This window comes from Felis catus, chromosome A1 (genome assembly GCF_018350175.1).
Source record: "Felis catus isolate Fca126 chromosome A1, F.catus_Fca126_mat1.0, whole genome shotgun sequence".
Taxonomy (NCBI): Eukaryota; Metazoa; Chordata; class Mammalia; order Carnivora; family Felidae; genus Felis; species Felis catus.
Genome location: NC_058368.1, coordinates 207,867,783 through 207,884,018, shown reverse-complemented (window position 1 = coordinate 207,884,018; position 16,236 = coordinate 207,867,783). Strand labels below are relative to the sequence as shown.

The following is a 16,236-nucleotide window of genomic DNA, read 5'->3' as shown; positions in this document are numbered from 1 at the left end:
ACCACCTGTTTTCTCTTTTATGAAACGCAGAATCTTTACACATGTTGTTCACTTTTTCTGGAATGTTCTTCCTTCCCCTTTCACCTTCTTAATTCCTACACATCTTTTAGATTCATCACCACTCAGTCAGCTGGGTAATCACAGAGTGCCTCCAGTGTGGCAGGCACTGGGGACCTGGCAGTGAACAAAACTGGATAGCTGCCCCTTGTGAGCTTGTCTGCTAGTGTGTGTAGGAGGAGGGGTTGAGAGCGGGGAGTGGAGACATACAGTAAACATAGCGTACTTCGAGTACTGATACGTGCTATGGAGAAGGTAAAATTCAGGTTTAGGGGAGATAATGCCTGTATCAGGATGAGGGAGTTGAAGAAAGAAAGAAGTAGAAGACGTCTAGGGGAAGAGCATTTGAAGCAAAAAGAATAGGATTTGAAAAGGTCATGGGATAAGACCAAACTCTGGGTTGTTGGAGAGACAGAAAGAATGTCCTCATGCCCATACCAGAGATAAAGGAGATTTGGGTGGTAGGCAGTGTCCTGGTCATGTGACAACCGTGGAACTGGATGGTCTTACCTAGTTGTGTTGACAGGTGTTCATCAGGACAGATAAATGATGTGACTCACACTGTGGGAAAAGATCACTCAGGCTAGACCATCAGGGGCGGGGGTGGAGATGGAGAGCTGGTTAGGAGGCCGCTGCGGTTGTCAGGCAGAGACTTTGGACCAGATGGGGTGATGAAGTTGGCGGGGAAGCGGTCATATTGTGAATTCACTTTGGGATGGAGTTGGTAGCACTTACTTAGGGAAGGCATGTGCATGGTAAGGGGAAGAGGAATTTAAGATGGTTCCTTAGGATGATTGCAAGGGTTTTGGCCTACGCAATCGGGCCAGTATTGGAACTATCCCCTGAAATGGGGGGGTACTGGGGACGAGCAGCTCCGAGCAGGAGCACAGAGTTCCGTGTTTACCAAGTCAAGATTGAGATGTCTTTCAGATATCTCAGGGGAGATGTTGAGGAGACAGTTGGATATAGAGTTTGGAGCGCATCGAACAAGTCTGGGATGGAGAGTTAGACTTGTGAGTGAGTCATCAGCCTGTGGATAGTGACCGAAAAGGAGATAAAAAATGAAGGCTCAGGATAGGGACTTCTAGAACTCCATCTTTTTGGCCAAAAACTCCTTTTACACTTTCACTGTCATGACCCCACTTGCAATGTTACATTTATTTTGTAGTTGTCGATTCGTGCTTGCTCCTCTGTTGCCCTTTGAAAGCGAGGGCCGTGCCGGCTTTTGTTTTCTCTCCCATCTGACAATTTCTGTTTTTATTGGTATGTTTGGACCATTTATATTTAACATAATTATTAATAGGGTTGGACGCACGCCTACCATTTTATTAGTTATTTTCTATTCCCTCTGTTTTTGATCTACACCTCCCTAAAATTGAGTATCTCTTCCCAGCCTGCCACCTTTGGATTATTTGAATACTTTTTTAGTATTCCACTTCAATTTATCTACTGGCTTTTGCCTACATATATTTGTATTCCTCCCCCCCCCCCCCGGAGATTAAAATATGTTATTAATCTTTCACAAGAGTTAGTATTTTTCACTTTAAGTAAAACATAGAAGCCTTCCTTTACCCTCTCACTACCAATGCAGCAATACTTGAATTTCTGGTCTTCTCTGCCTGCCACTATCAGAGTTCTCAAATAGAATATTCGAGAATGCTCCATGTGATATATTTAATTGGATTCAGGGGGATAGACAGGATGGGAGGGGCTTTCTTTATTTTTTCAAGACCTGAACCTCATCCAGTCAGTTTTTCATTTCAGATATTATATTTTTTGGCCCCAAAATTTCCATTTGATTCTTTTTTTTTTTTTTAATAGTTTCTGTTTCTCTGCTGAGAAGTGTCTTTCTTCTATTCATTTCAAATGTGCTTACTTTTATGTCACAGATCTGTCTTAAAGTCCGTACGAATTGCATTCTTATGGACGGGTCACCGTGAGGTTGGCATCCTTTGACTGTCTTTTCTCTTGGAAATTGGTGACATGTTCTGGAGTTTTGTAGGTAGAATAATTCTAGATTGTACCTTTGATATTACTGACGTTATTTTATTTAGATTTTGGGTTCTGTTATATTCTCCCCATGAGCCCCTTCTCCAAGTTTTGATTCTCCTTCATAATCTGCCTGCTTTTGTTTAATTTTAAGAGTCCTCAGTAGTTTCTTTTTATGTTTTGTTCAGAGTTTCTAATATAATTGGTGAGAGAGAAAGGCTACAGTTGGCTTACTCCATCTGTGCTCTAAGTCTGGTTTTGTTGCCATTTTTTCAAAACTAAACAAAAATAAATAAGTCTTTGGATTTATGCTTGAATTTTTTTTTAATTTTGTTTCCTTTTTTTTTTTTTTTTTTTTTGGCAGTTCACCCAATGGCTCCCTTTAATGTATTTGTCAAAAATGTAAGTGCCACAAATGCCACCATGACCTGGAAGGTCCACTCCATTGGGAATTATTCCACACTATTGTGTCAGATCGAACTCTATGGTGAAGGAAAAGTGATACAAGTAAGAATACTGCTTCACTTTCTATTTTCAAAAATCTCTTTATGTCCTGAACAGAGAGACTAATGAATAAAACCTCTTTAAAATCTTATTTCTGTGTGGGTTCAGATGATATGGGTCATCTGTTTAAAAACAGTCCTGAAATTAATCACAAGCTTTAGCATTGGGCAGAGGGCCTTTGAGATTTTTTCACAAAGAAGTAGTAGTCGTACCCCACCTCAGAATGGACCAGGCTGTGATTGGACTTGGCCATGAAGTATGCTCGCTGGTCCTCCTGTCTTCTTTCTTCTTTCTTCCTGTCTCCTTTTTTCAGTTCATCTCGTTGATTTTCTTCTTTTCCTTCCTCCCTTCCTTCCTTTCTTCGAAGAAGCAAAATGTTTCTGTCAAGGTGAATGGTAAGCACCTCATGAAGAAACTGGAGCCTTCCACAGAGTACGCGGCCCAAGTGCGCTGTGCTAACGCCAACCACTTCTGGAAATGGAGTGAATGGACTCGTCGCAACTTTACCACGGCTGAAGCTGGTATGTTCAGTTCCCCTCTCTTTAACCCAAGGATCTAAACTGACTCACGAGAGATGGGTTGGTTTCCCCGAGAGCTTTCAGTTGTACCAAAAACTAAGGAAAAACTATTACAACAGAGGCTGAATATCATCTTTTTGTGGTTGTTTTGTTTTGTTCATTTATTGTTTTTTAGAGAGAGCACTTGCGAACATGAGCTGGGGGCGGGTTGGGGGGGGCGGTGGGCAGAGGGAGAGGAAAGAGACAACCTTAAGCAGGCTCCACACCCAGTGAGGAGACCACCTTGGGACTTGATCCCACAGCCTGGGATTGTGACCTGAGCCAAAATTGGGAGTCGGACGCTTAATGGACTGAACCACCCAGGCGCCCCTGAATACCATCTTTTAAAAAAAGAACTGACTTAAATGCTTAGTGAGATGTGAACGGGAAGACATTCACCTCAAACCTAGGTCATTCAGCATTATTTCTTTTGTACATTTTCTCTCTCATCTTTGGTTTTGCCAGAACGGCTTTATAAGCTCCTGGCGTTGCTGGATTCCCATCGGATCTGGGGCTCCGTAAATTAGGATAGACTTTTAAATTAAGGACTGGGGACAAACAGTAGTGTTGCTGCCGACGAAGGCATTGATCTCATACCAAACAACTTCAGGCTATGTTTGGAAATGTAACGGTGTTTGGAAACTTAACAATTATTGATACATCATTTGTTCAACAACAGCAAACTGTGAGCGTTCTCGATCACTGTTGCGGTGGGAGGTTCCTCACCACTGACGGAACAGTGGGTGGGTTTTTCTGACAAATAACCATTATCTTTCAGTTCACATAGGCCTCAGGAGACTGGATGCCCTGCTTTCAGGAGAGCTCTGCTTTCCTCTCCTCCCAATTCAAAATAATAAGTTACTGTTGTTGACCAGTTTACAGATGAGGCAGTTTGGGCCCATAGATTGGAGATACTCACCTAGTTTGCAAAGTTAATGAATGGCAGAGACATAACAGTATTAACAATTGTAATAGCAGCTAACATTGAGCTCCAGACAGCTTGAGGCGGTTGCCGTGTTTTTCCCTTTTCCTCCTCACGACACGCAGGAGACACTATGAGTAATTATCCTCACTTCCTAGATGAGGACAGGAGGCACAGAGAAGCTAAGTGACTTAATTGGCTTAGCCCGTCAGCCTGTTGACTGTGACCCACACCCAGGCCACCTGACTCCAGAGCTCCACCCTTAACCAGAGCTGGATTCTATGTGTTCTGTCTCTTGATGTTGTTATTACAGCCTTGAGATCTTGTTGATTCAGGTCTTGTTCTTTGGCTGCCAAAGGAAGGATTATATGTATATATTTCATTCTTGCTTATATTTAGGTGTATAGGCTGGCAGGGCTCTTTCTGTGTCTCTCCATGAGGACCACTTTATTTTATTTTTAAGATTATTTATTTATTTTGAAAGAGAGAGAGCAAATGCACATGCTTGCACATGTGGGAGAGGGACAGAGAGAGAGGGAGAGAGAGAGAGAGAGAGAGAGAGAGAGAGAGAGAATCCCAAGCAGGCTCCACATTGTCAGTGCAGAGCCCTGTATGGGCTCTCGATGTCACGAACCTTGAGACCATGATCTGAGCCGAAAACCAAGAGTCAGAAGCTTAACCGACTGAGCCACCCAGGCGCTCCCCCTTGAGGACCGTTAAAGCAGTGACTCGAGCTGAGGGGTGACAGGGACAGCTGATCGGGTCCTACACAAGGGTTGGTCACCAGTTGTACTTGACAGGCTCCCTCTCCTTGTCTGATGTACCCACCCCTCCCCTCACTGGGAGCATAGACCCCTCGAGAATCTGCCGCAGAGAGCCCTGTGCCTGACAGTAATGTCACTCCCCAGTTTTGTCTTATTAAAGAATTTTTACTTTGTTACTGCTTGCTTTGGGTTTTTTTTTTTTGGAAGTTTATTCCAACACTATAACTAAAATTAAGTGCAAAAGGAAAGTGGCAAACGGATAGAGTGTTTAGTAAATTGTATATACTTTTAGGTTATAGTACCGTAAACCTTAAAATAATTAATGTTGCTTTTGATGAGAACAAGAAAATGAGATGAATTTGCTAGTGATGAATCTATAGATTTTTTTTTTCCCTCTGATAACACTTTGCTTGATGCTGGAAAAGTCGATGCCTATGTGTATTATAACCATATTTAAGTAAGTAGAATTGTAGTGAGCAGACTTAAATGGCACCAGGGTAGAGACTATATGACACAAATATGGAGCACTATCAGCTGTGCTGTGGGGCACTGTTCTGACAAGGACTAATTTATAAACCAGCTGAAGACTTTGCATTAAGCTTAGAGTCCCATGTTGTTTCAATACGTTTTTGATTTAATATTGGCTTCTTCAGTGGGCTATTTAGCAAATTGAAATCTGCTTCAATACATTTTTTAAGAAAATACACGGTCATCTTTAAATTGAGGAGAGGGGCGCCTGGGTGGCGCAGTCGGTTAAGTGTCCGACTTCAGCCAGGTCACGATCTTGCGGTCCGTGAGTTCGAGCCCCGCGTCGGGCTCTGGGCTGATGGCTCAGAGCCTGGAGCCTGTTTCCGATTCTGTGTCTCCCTCTCTCTCTGCCCCTCCCCCGTTCATGCTCTGTCTCTCTCTGTCCCAAAAAGAAATAAATGTTGAAAAAAATTTTTAAAAAATAAAAAAATAATAAATTGAGGAGAAAATGTCCACAACTAAAAAAGGACTTAAATTTCAGTTATCGGGGGCAGTAAATTATATTTTTATAAAACGGCTAAATGTGTTATTTTTATAAAACGGCTCTTTATGTGTTATGTTCCAAAGTAATTCTTCCTCCATGGGGATGTTTGGAATCAGATCACTTGTCCTACAGTTGATTGGAGGTAAAGACAAGGATGCACACTTTTCCAGAACAATGTAGCAAGGGCAGTGAACGGGTGCCCTGAGTGTCTGTCGGGCGGGCAGCTGACCCAGGCAGGCCAGGAGCTGGGGGAGACAGCAGCGTGGGGAGGCGGGGGATGTGGCCTTCCCAGTGGAGGGGGATCGAGGAGAGGCGCCCAGGCTAGGACCCGGTGAGAAGACCAGCCAATGTGAATTGTGAAGGTGTGGAAGGGTACAACCAGCCGCCGGGCTGTCCATTAGCACGCTTCCGTTACAACCTTTGCGAAGGGAGCAAGGCTGTAGCAATGATCTGCTGTTCCTAGAAATTCAACAAATGGGAAATTTACCTAACTGACCTCCTAGAGTTGGTCTAGCTGATGGATGGTTCCAAAATGTTCCGGTGGCTTCCAAAAGCTCAGGCTTGATAAGAGCTTTTCAGTTTGATGCAGCAGACCTTTTGTGCGGCACCTACCATGTGCACCGGGTGAGGAGTGAACAATGCGGCCGTGGTCACGTGGGTGGAAGTCACAGAGAGTGAGAAAATGAGAAACAAGCCTCAGGTAGGACGGGTCATCTTCGCCTCCTTTGACCAGAGTAGAAAAAGGGTGAACGTACCGTTCTCCGTACATATCGCAACCCACGATCTTTTCTTTGGTTGATTTCAGCTCCCTCAGAGGCTCCTGATGTCTGGAGGAATGTGAAGTCAGTGCAGGGACATTGTGTCGTGACTTTATTCTGGAAGGTAAGACGCACAGATCCCACCAGACACGTTGGCTTGGCACTGTCCCTCCGTGGGACGCTGGCTGCCGGCGCAGGGCTCCAGCTGGCAGGGATCTTAACATGAGTCCAGCAGAACGTCTTACCCAGTGGGGGAATCCCCGCCCCCACCCGTCTCCTTGGTGCTCAGACTGTTCCCTCCTGGACAGCCGGTGGCGCGGGTGGCGGGTTCTGACTGTTGGAAGCTGTAGCTCTGTAACTTCTGTCCAGCCTTGCTCTAAGTTTTGCAAGGCCCGGGGCACCGGTGTAAGTGGAAAAGCACATACCATATTTGAAAGATACGACTATTTACGTACAGTAACTTACATGTAGGAGTTAGGGGTCAAGCTAAAAAATACTTTACATGTATTTTGAAAAAAGTAAACTAAAATCTATTTTGTCATTGTGCCTTGTCTATTAAGGCCTCCATGGCAACCTGGAAGTCCAGGCTTGTGCTTGAAACTCCCAGATTCCTCAGCTCGTGTTTTCGTATCAAACATGACCGTACCGGATGGCTTGGCCCCCAGCCACCGCCCACCTGGCTGTCCTTCCCACCTCCACACTGGCCGTCTCCGAAGGGAGCCCAGGCACTCACACATGGGCACAGCCCCGCAGACAGCCGCTCTCTGCACCCATTCTCAGACCTGGGGGTGCTCACACCAGGGTCACCGGCTGTTCTTGAGAGGGCAGGCTGGGGGGGACGGTCCCTGGCACCAGGCTTGGGACCTTGTGGGCAGGGAATTCTCTTCGACCTGGAGGATGGTCTAGAGGGAACCGCGTGCTCCGTGAATGGCTCAGGGCACAACTGTGCAGGGAAAGATGGCTGGAGGGGGAAGGGAGGCCAGGGGCCAGGCTCCTCCTGCCCAGGTCTGCTCGTGTCTTCTCCCCTCGGTGCCCTCTGAGTCCCTTCTTATCCAGGCTGAAGGAGCCCCTTCCTCTCCTGACTTGGTCATGCTTTTCTAGATACAACATGCTCTTGAGGAGCTCAAGTAGTCCTGTTCTGTACTCCACTTCAGTTACCGCGGAATGCCTGATTATAAGCTTGCTTTAGACGGTTATTTTCTCTATTAAACTGTTTTTTAATTTGCTGGTGTGTGTGTGTGTGTGTGTGTGTGTGTGTGTGTGTGTGTGTGTGTAAAGCAGTTGGGGGCCAGGAAAGATGAAAAAGTAATGATGCAAACTCCTTTCAAAGAAAAACCCATTTTGAATTTTTTAACATTTATTTTTGAGAGAGTGGGGGAGGGGCAGAGAGCAGAAGACAGGATCCCAAGCAGGCCCCCGCTATGAGTGTAGACCCCAATGTGGGGCTCGAACTCAACAAGCTGTGAGATCATTGCCTGAGCCGAAATCAAGAGTCGGCCGCTTAACTGCCTGAGCCACCCAGGTGCCCCGAAAACCCATTTTGAAATGATTATCCGTATTTTCTCTCAGCCACTATCAAAATTGCAGGCCAATGGGAAGATTCTCTTCTATAATGTAGTTCTAGAAAATCTAGACAGACCATCCACCTTGAAGCTCCTCTCCATTCCTGCTCCGGCCAATGGCACAGAACTAACCCTCGACCGGTGTTCTTACCAAATCCACGTCACAGCTAACAACAGTGTGGGCACGTCCCCCGCTTCGGTCATCGCCGTGTCCGGAGACCCTGGAAACAGTGAGTTTCGTTTTGTTTTTATTCTGTGGCCCAGGCGATGTTATTAAGTAGCAACGGACACATTGGAAAGGCAGTAACCTGGCCGGACAAAAGAGCTAGCTCCTGAACGCCATTAGTCTTTTCTTTTGGTCCAGGCATGGCTGTGTGTTTCCCGGGACAGCCCTCCTCGGTGTGAGAGTTCAGCCACAGCTCAGAACATTGCTGCCCTGAGATTCTCCAAGAAATTCAGAGAATTATCTCACATTTGCTCAAGTAAATGCAACACCAATAAGCAGTCTTCGCTGAGAGCTGGGGTTGGTGTAAACGTGCTTTGTAGCTTATGAAATCGCGGGTCGCATTTATCATACTGTAAAATATTTGTCAGTCCTTGCCACCCAGAAAGAGCCCATTAGCATTGCCAGAGGTGAGAAGGAGAACTGACTGGCATCATCTTTCTGGAAGGCTTTGCTGAAGTAGAATGGAAGATGGCAACTGGCTAATCCCTCAGCCTGTGAGAGACCAGACAAGGTAGAGATGACCTTACATGGACAGTCAGTAGCCATATTAATTACCTTCTTGGGAGAGCTGTAAAAAGAGGTTGGATATACTGCCCCCCCGCCAACACACGCACGCACAGGAACGCGTAGAAGACGATGCACGCTTGGGCACAAAGTAGTCGACGTCGTGTACTCATTTGTGCACCTGTCGATCATGCTCTTCTTCAGGCTCTGCTGTGACACTTTCAGGTCCTGCTCATGGGGCCACAGCACGTTGTGTTATACCTGTTACTCAAGCTAGGCTTCAATTTAGGTTAAGTAGGCTCGATGAGAGAGAATTGTTGCTTGGTTTTATTTTATTTATTTTTAAAGAACAATCCGGTGTGTCAAGTAAGAAAAAGAAATTAAGCTTGGGCACAGAAGAAAAACTAAGGAGTTACTTAACGTGACCTTTGCTTATCAAGAACTGCATTAGAGAAGGAAGTGAAAAGCTGTATTCTGTCTTCCTTAGGACAAAGCAGGAAGAGTGGGCATTTCATTCACCCTGGGGGAGCTGATAGATAAAAGAAGACGGCCTTGAATGAGGCCCGGTTCCAAACAACACTAAGCACTGTAACCTGTTTGGGGGTCTTCTCTATCTGTGGGTTCCTACCGAACCTTCCTTCCCTATGCCCTGCTCTCAGACCTCCATGCCTTCCCCCGTGAGGGTATCCAGTCTTCCTTAAGTGGCCCACATTCTTTTTTTTTTTCTTAATATTTATTTATATTTGAGGGAGAGAGAGGGAGAGTGAACGTGTGAGTGGGGGAGGGGCAGGCTCCAGGCTCTGAGCTGTCAACACAGAGCCCAACACGGGGCTCAGACCCACGAGCTGTGGGATCACGACCTGAGCCGAAGTCAGACGCTCAACTGACTGAGCCACCTAGGTGCCCCCCAGTGGCCCACATTCTTAAATCACTTCAGTGGATAAAATCACCAATGTGCTATGAGGCCGACTGTTAAGGTTAAGCCAATTCATACTAGAGTGTGAATGACTGAAAAAAGATGCCCTTTCTCCTTCCCTCTATCTCCACTTCTTAAAACATATTTGCAGCTTTCAAACAGCAGCTTGATAAGAGTTACGGTTCTAAGTTTGGGATGAAATTTTAGCCAGTGTGAATAAGAGTGAAAAATGTCAACTTTGATGCAAGCGAGATTTATTTCTTTAACGGAAGAAGACAGGGAAGCCACATAGGTGGAGTATACAAAGGCCTTCATGGGAAACCCTTTATCTTATACCTAGAGCTACACATCCCTTTGGGTGTCCCCCACTGGATAATAACTAGAAAAATTAATAGCACTGTGCTTTCACAGCAATGTTCAGGTGTAATTAGGATTGCCCAATAAAATACAGGATGCCCAGTTAAATTCAAATTGCAGATGAACAACGAGTCAAGTTTTAGTAGAAGTCCATACCAAGCCATGTTTGCTCCTTTCTGAGCAAATACTGCTTTTCTGAGCAGCTGTCTGCAGGCCCACTCCTGGTCTGGGCCTGTCTCACTTGACTGGCTGGGACCACTGCCCTGTCAACAGTGGCAGGCTGTGAGGTCAGCCTCGGGAACTAGGAGAAATTCTCATCCCTGAAGGTGTAGGGTGAGTCTGCTTGAAATCACTAGAACTGTCGTCCGTTGAGATCATATCGCTTTTTTCCAATTTAAACCTATCGTGGCTTATAAAGTGTGTTGAGATTGGTCATGAGCAGTGTGCACGTCCCTGCATAGTCCAACTTAGTACGTATCTGAACTCTTTCCTTTGTTGTTCTCACTCGGTTTCTACCCCTAACATCACAGACGTAATAGTTCAGGAGCAGCCAGCATCATGTGGGGGGATTAAGGCGCATTATTTATCTGTTCAACAGATATTTTTTAAAAGCAGATACAGGGGCGCCTGGGTGGCTCAGTCGGTTGAGCGTCCGACTTCAGCTCAGGTCACGATCTCGCAGTCCGTGGGTTTGAGCCCCGCGTCAGGCTCTGGGCTGATGGCTCAGAGCCTGGAGCCTGTTTCCGATTCTGTGTCTCCCTCTCTCTCTGCCCCTCCCCCGTTCAGGCTGTGTCTCTCTCTGTCTCAAAAATAAACAAACGTTAAAAAAAATTTTTTTAAAGCAGATCGAGTACCAAGGGGTGCCTGGGTGGCTATGTCGATTAAGTGTCTGACTCTTGACTTCGGCTCAGGGCATAGTCTCACGGTTCATGAGTTCGAGCCCCACGTCAGGCTCTGCACCAACAGCACAGAGCCTGCTTGGGATTCTCTCTCTCTCTCTCTCTCTCTCTCTCTCTCTCCCTCTCTCCCTGCCCCTCCCCCTCTTGTGTGCTCTGCTTCTCTCTCTCTCTCAAAATAAATAAATAAATAAACTTTAAAGAAAAAAAAAAAGGTAGATCAAGTGCCAAACATGGGGTCAGCCAGTTTTTCGAGTAAAGGGGAAGATAGGAAATATTTCAGGCTTCACAGATCTGCCTCTGTTCAATATCGTTCGATCGTATGATCTGCCTCTGTTCAATACTCTGTATTCTTTGTTTTTGACAGCTCTTTAAAAATCTTAAACCCCTTCTTAGCTCAAGGGTCATAAAACAAGCTTTGGAGGCTGGATTTGGCCTGATGGCAAGTCGTTCACTGACGCTTGTCTTGGGGCTGAAGTCTCGTTGGGTCTCAGAAGATTAGAACAGAGGTATCCTAAGGGCAGACGTAAATATTTGCTGGGAGGTGAGAGGCAGGAAATCACCTGTGAAAACATTACCCCATCCCCGAGCTTCTGTAGCCACTCAAGTGATGGGGCCGTTAACTGTCAGAGACAGTACGTGTTCCAGTTTATTTTCTTCTTCAAACACTTTTTTGAAATGTACAATGAATTCCATCTGAAGCGTGGCTGTATTTGTAATGTGCAGAAGAGGTTGAAGAAGAAAGAGTCAAGGGCACAGAGGACGGATTCTGTCTGTCTTGGAAACCCCAACCCGGAGACGTCACGGGCTACGTCGTGGAGTGGTGTGAACGTCCCGGGGACCCGCTCTGTGATCTCCAGTGGAAAAACCTAGGTCCCAATACCACAAGCACAGTTGTCAGCTCAGGTAAGGAGAGTCCTCCGTGTTACCATCTTGTTCCCTGCACCTTGCAGCAAGTTCAACCAGGACCTCTGGACCATCTCATGGATACTTGGTGCTAAACTAATCATTTTGAAATGACGAAATCAGGCCCGGGGGCGAGGAGTTCACATTTTGCAATGATGTGGTCTAAGATTTGGTCTGAAACATACTTTCACAGACACGCTCTGGACCTGAGGCTGGGATAGGTTTTCACGATTTTATAAATTTGTGCCTTGAAATCAGTTCTCTCAAACGAACGGCAAAGGGACATTATAACCCTCCCCGTCTAGAGAGGTGTATGGATTTGGGACACATTTAGGACATAGCGTGGTCGGAGTCAATCATCAGCTCCTTCACTTTCGGTGGCAAATGTAGAATTTGATCTCTTACCTCCCGCGTTGGAGTTGTAATTTCAGGATTGGCAGTTTAGTGGAGTCCCAGAAGCCTAGGTTTGCTGCTGGAGTAGAGGTGTCAGTAGCGCCATCTGCTGGGCTCGAGGTAAAGATGTGGGGAATCGTCGACCTGCAGAGGGTGACGGAGGCCAGGGAGGGCATTCAGTGGGGGAATGAGGCTGCCTTTGGCCGGGGCGGTGTCAGTGGCATGGCGGGTGCCGAAGGTGGATTGCAGAGGTGCGGGTGTGAGGGGAAAATGAGGAAGTGCAAGCAAAGCCTTCCAGTGCTCAGCTTGGTGGGGTGGGGGGTGGCGAGAGAAGACAAGTCGCTGCAGGGGACTTGGAGTCAGAAGAGACTTTAAAATGGTTTTCTGGGGACGCCTGGGTGGCCCAGTCGGTCGAGCTTCCGACTTCGGCTCAGGTCATGATCTCACGGCTCATGGGTTCGAGCCCCGTGTCGAGCTCTGTGCTGACAGCTCCGAGCCTGGAGCCTGCTTCGGATTCTGTGTCTTCCCCTCTCTCTCTCTGCCCCTCCCCTGCTCACACTCTGTCTCTCTCTCTCAAAAACTAAATAAACATTACAAAGTAAAATAAAATGGTTTTCTGTGCGTGACTGAATTCTGCACCCACTTTCCTGCACGTGGACAAGATGGTGTTCGAGAGCCCTTGTTGGAGAGGACGGCGTGGAGGACAGCTCCCGCAGGCTTAGTTGGAGACAGTGGACTCTAAGGCCAGTGGAAGCAGGGAAGACGGTGGAGATGAAGTGCAGAAATCCCGAGGAGGAAGGCATTTAGGAGACGCCAATTCATTTTTCATTTGTTCCTTTGCAGAAATAAAGAGAATGTCACTCTGTGTTATTGAAAACCTGTTGACCTTTCTTCCGTAGATGCTTTTAGACCAGGGGTTCGATACAACTTCAGAATTTATGGAATTTCTACAGAAAGGATTCCTTATTTATTAGAGAAAAAAACGGGATACTCCCAGGAACTGGGTAAGTCTACAGCGCTTAACGTGTCCGTGGGCAGACTTGTTCAGAACAATCCAGTGATCCGAGCTGTGGGTTCAGGAATATTTCAACACTCTTCCTGATTTGCAGGGTCCCATTTGTTCTGGTAATTGGATTTAAAAAATATTTTTAATCATAAACTATAAACCATTTTCATTAAAGACAGCGTATGGCAAAAGAAGACAAACTCATTGCTAATTTTGCCACCCCAGAAAACAAATATCCCGAGTTAATATTTGATGTATATCCAGGTATTTCTCTCCCTGTACAGATAAACATTTTTAAGTAAAAATGGGACTTCATCCAGTTTATAAAGTGCTTTTTTGACGCGTGTCACTAAGTATTATTTAACTATATCATTGCAAATAATTGTTTGCATATGTCAAATCGCCTGTCGTCGGACATTGAGGATTACAAGTTTTTCAGCTATAAACTATGAAACGCATCTTCAAGTGATTTCTCTCTGCAGTGCTCAGTCTCTTTTATCCTTAGCCCAACCTCTTATGCCCCGAGTCACCATCATTCTAGTGAAATCTTTGTCCATATCCACAATAATGGTTTTTAAATGAGGTCTTAGAGTACTTGAATCAAGGCATGAATTTACATAGTTTCTCATTTCTTTTACAATTTTTAAGACTTTTGACACATGCCGTGAAATCATCCTCTGGAAATTTTCCTGTGGTTCCACCAGCCACGGAAGGCAATTTCAATCCCATTGAAATCTGGGCCCTTTGGGACCTCTCCTCCCTTGCACCGATCAGGTCACCTCTTCCCACCCCTTCATGGGTGGGAGGGGGCTGAGACTGGCAGGGTGTGCGCGCACGTGCGTGTGAAACAGGCTCAGGAAACCTCCAGAACAAACACTCCTGGGTTGCTTCAGTGACGCTTGCGTAGCTTGGTGCTGTCATAACCCGGGAGCTAGAGTCCCGCCAAAACCCCCTTCAGTCCGTCCTCTGGCAGGGTCTTCCGTTGAGCACTGTTTAGAATCCGAGAGCAGAATGAAGTCTAAGAAGGCCTTCATTCTCCTTTTTGCTGCGTGACCTCCCGCAAGCTGTTGAGTCTCTCTGGCCGTCCTTGTCTTCATCTGTGAAAGGCAAGACTTGGACAGGAAGATGGGTCCCCTCCTTCCCAGGCCTCACAAACTGTGTCAGGGCATAAATCCCCCCCGAGAAGTGGAGAAAACTCCCGAACGAGGCATGTAAGTGCCTACAGGCTCTGGGGTTGGCTGTGGCCCTTCTTTTAGTTCACGTGAGCCCTCTGAGAAGATTTCCGAGTGACGACTCTTCTTACCCCAACTTCCTTTCCTAGTGCCTTCAGACAACCCTCAAGTGCTCATGAGTAACCTGACCTCCTACTCCTTTACTCTGAGCTGGAAGGACTATGCCGCCGAGTCCCAGCCCGGTTTTGTACAAGGGTACTCCCTCTATCTGAAGTCCAAGGCTGCGCGGTGCCTCCCGGGATCTGAAAAGGCAGTCCTCTCAGGTGACGCGTGTGTTTGTTGGTTGGTTTACTCTTTCTTTCAAGACTTCACTCTTCAAAACTGCCAGCGAGGCGGCCATGTCTGAGCCCGGCCACACCGAATCCTGTTCACGCGTGCTTTTTGATCCAGAGTGTTCTTCAGCAAACTAGTGGGCCAGATGGCAGGGGGTCAGTGTTTTGACTTACTTAAAACAGAGTGCCCGGTATTTTGGGAAGCATTTGAAATACCATCAGCTGCTTGGGAAAACCTGCCGGTTACGAAGCTTCCTCGCTAAGCCCTTTTTCTTTATTTCCCTTTGACTTTGTTAAAGGTTATTACAATGTATTTTTAAGTCTCTCCCCAGCTCTCACTGTCTCTCCCACACTTGTGTGCTCTCTCTGGATCACCAGCTTTTCTTGCCATGTTTTCAAGATTTCAGCCATGACCCAGAGTGATGAAATGATGATTTAATATTTGGTTGGTGTAGGATGTTGACGGTGCTGAGTCAACAAGACGATTATTGGTGCCCAACCCTGTCATAAGATGTCTCTCATGCTCTTTTTTTTTTCTTGAAAAAAATTTGTTTTTTCTTTTAAATTACAGATGATTCAATATGTTGCAAATACAAAATTGACAACCCCAAACAGAAGACATTTGTCGTGGAAAACCTGCAGCCGGCGTCTTTCTATGAGTTTTTCCTCACTCCATACACCAGTGTCGGCGAGGGCCCCCAGGGCGCTTTCACAAAGGTCACAACTCCAGATGAATACTGTGAGTTGTCGAGATCAGGAATTTTTAAACCTTTCTTCTCTGTCTCTCTTTCTCTTTCTCTAGATGGGATTCTGTGTCACACACACACACAAAATGTCACACAGAATCCAACTACGTTAAACAGACAAGAGTCTGACTGACTTATGGCCTGGAACCTTCCTCTGGCCTGTCTGTCGCAGTGGTCCCTGAGCCACTCGGGCCCAAAATGACTTGAACTCAGTCCCAAAATGGCTGGAAAATCACAGATGGCAGTTTCCTGTCAACTTCAGAAGGGCCCCCGGGGCCCCAGGCCCACTGTCTAGAGGAGGGCGGGTGGTTTTCTCAGCAGAGCTGCCCTCGGCAGCCGGCTCCCTGGCTGGTTTCCCTCAGTGGCAAACCAGCCGCTTCCTGACTTTGCCTTCCTGGGGGCAGTTGAGAGAGATGGGGTGGGGTCTGCTGGGATCAGGCAGGTTCCTTCATGAACCTACTGTTTGCCGATTGGTGGGGGAAAAATGAGACAAAGAGATCCACTTTTCAAAATGCATTTGGCTTGAAAGGAGGAGAAAGAAGAGGGCAGGGAGAAGGGCAGCAGGAACCAGTTAATGGTAAATCAGATTCTGGTGGTAAACACTGACCTCCAATAAACAGGAAGGTGGGGGTGGGGGTGCAGGGGGAGGAAGATACT

General features: G+C 46.4%; 1 protein-coding gene across 4 annotated transcripts in view; it reads left to right on the top strand.

Annotated features, from left to right (window-relative positions):
• OSMR (oncostatin M receptor) overlaps positions 1-16,236 on the top strand; it is a 52,499-nt gene that overhangs the window by 30,738 nt on the left and 5,525 nt on the right. For 3 of the 4 annotated variants that reach the window (XM_023238974.2, XM_023238963.2, XM_023238966.2), the window contains exons 8-15: positions 2,411-2,553; positions 2,918-3,071; positions 6,611-6,687; positions 8,133-8,355; positions 11,751-11,930; positions 13,223-13,327; positions 14,651-14,824; positions 15,405-15,572. In XM_023238974.2, coding sequence (XP_023094742.2) covers positions 2,411-2,553; positions 2,918-3,071; positions 6,611-6,687; positions 8,133-8,355; positions 11,751-11,930; positions 13,223-13,327; positions 14,651-14,824; positions 15,405-15,572 — 1,224 coding nt within the window. The remainder of the gene's footprint in view (positions 1-2,410; positions 2,554-2,917; positions 3,072-6,610; positions 6,688-8,132; positions 8,356-11,750; positions 11,931-13,222; positions 13,328-14,650; positions 14,825-15,404; positions 15,573-16,236) is intronic. The other variant, XM_045037956.1, reaches the window with a different exon arrangement.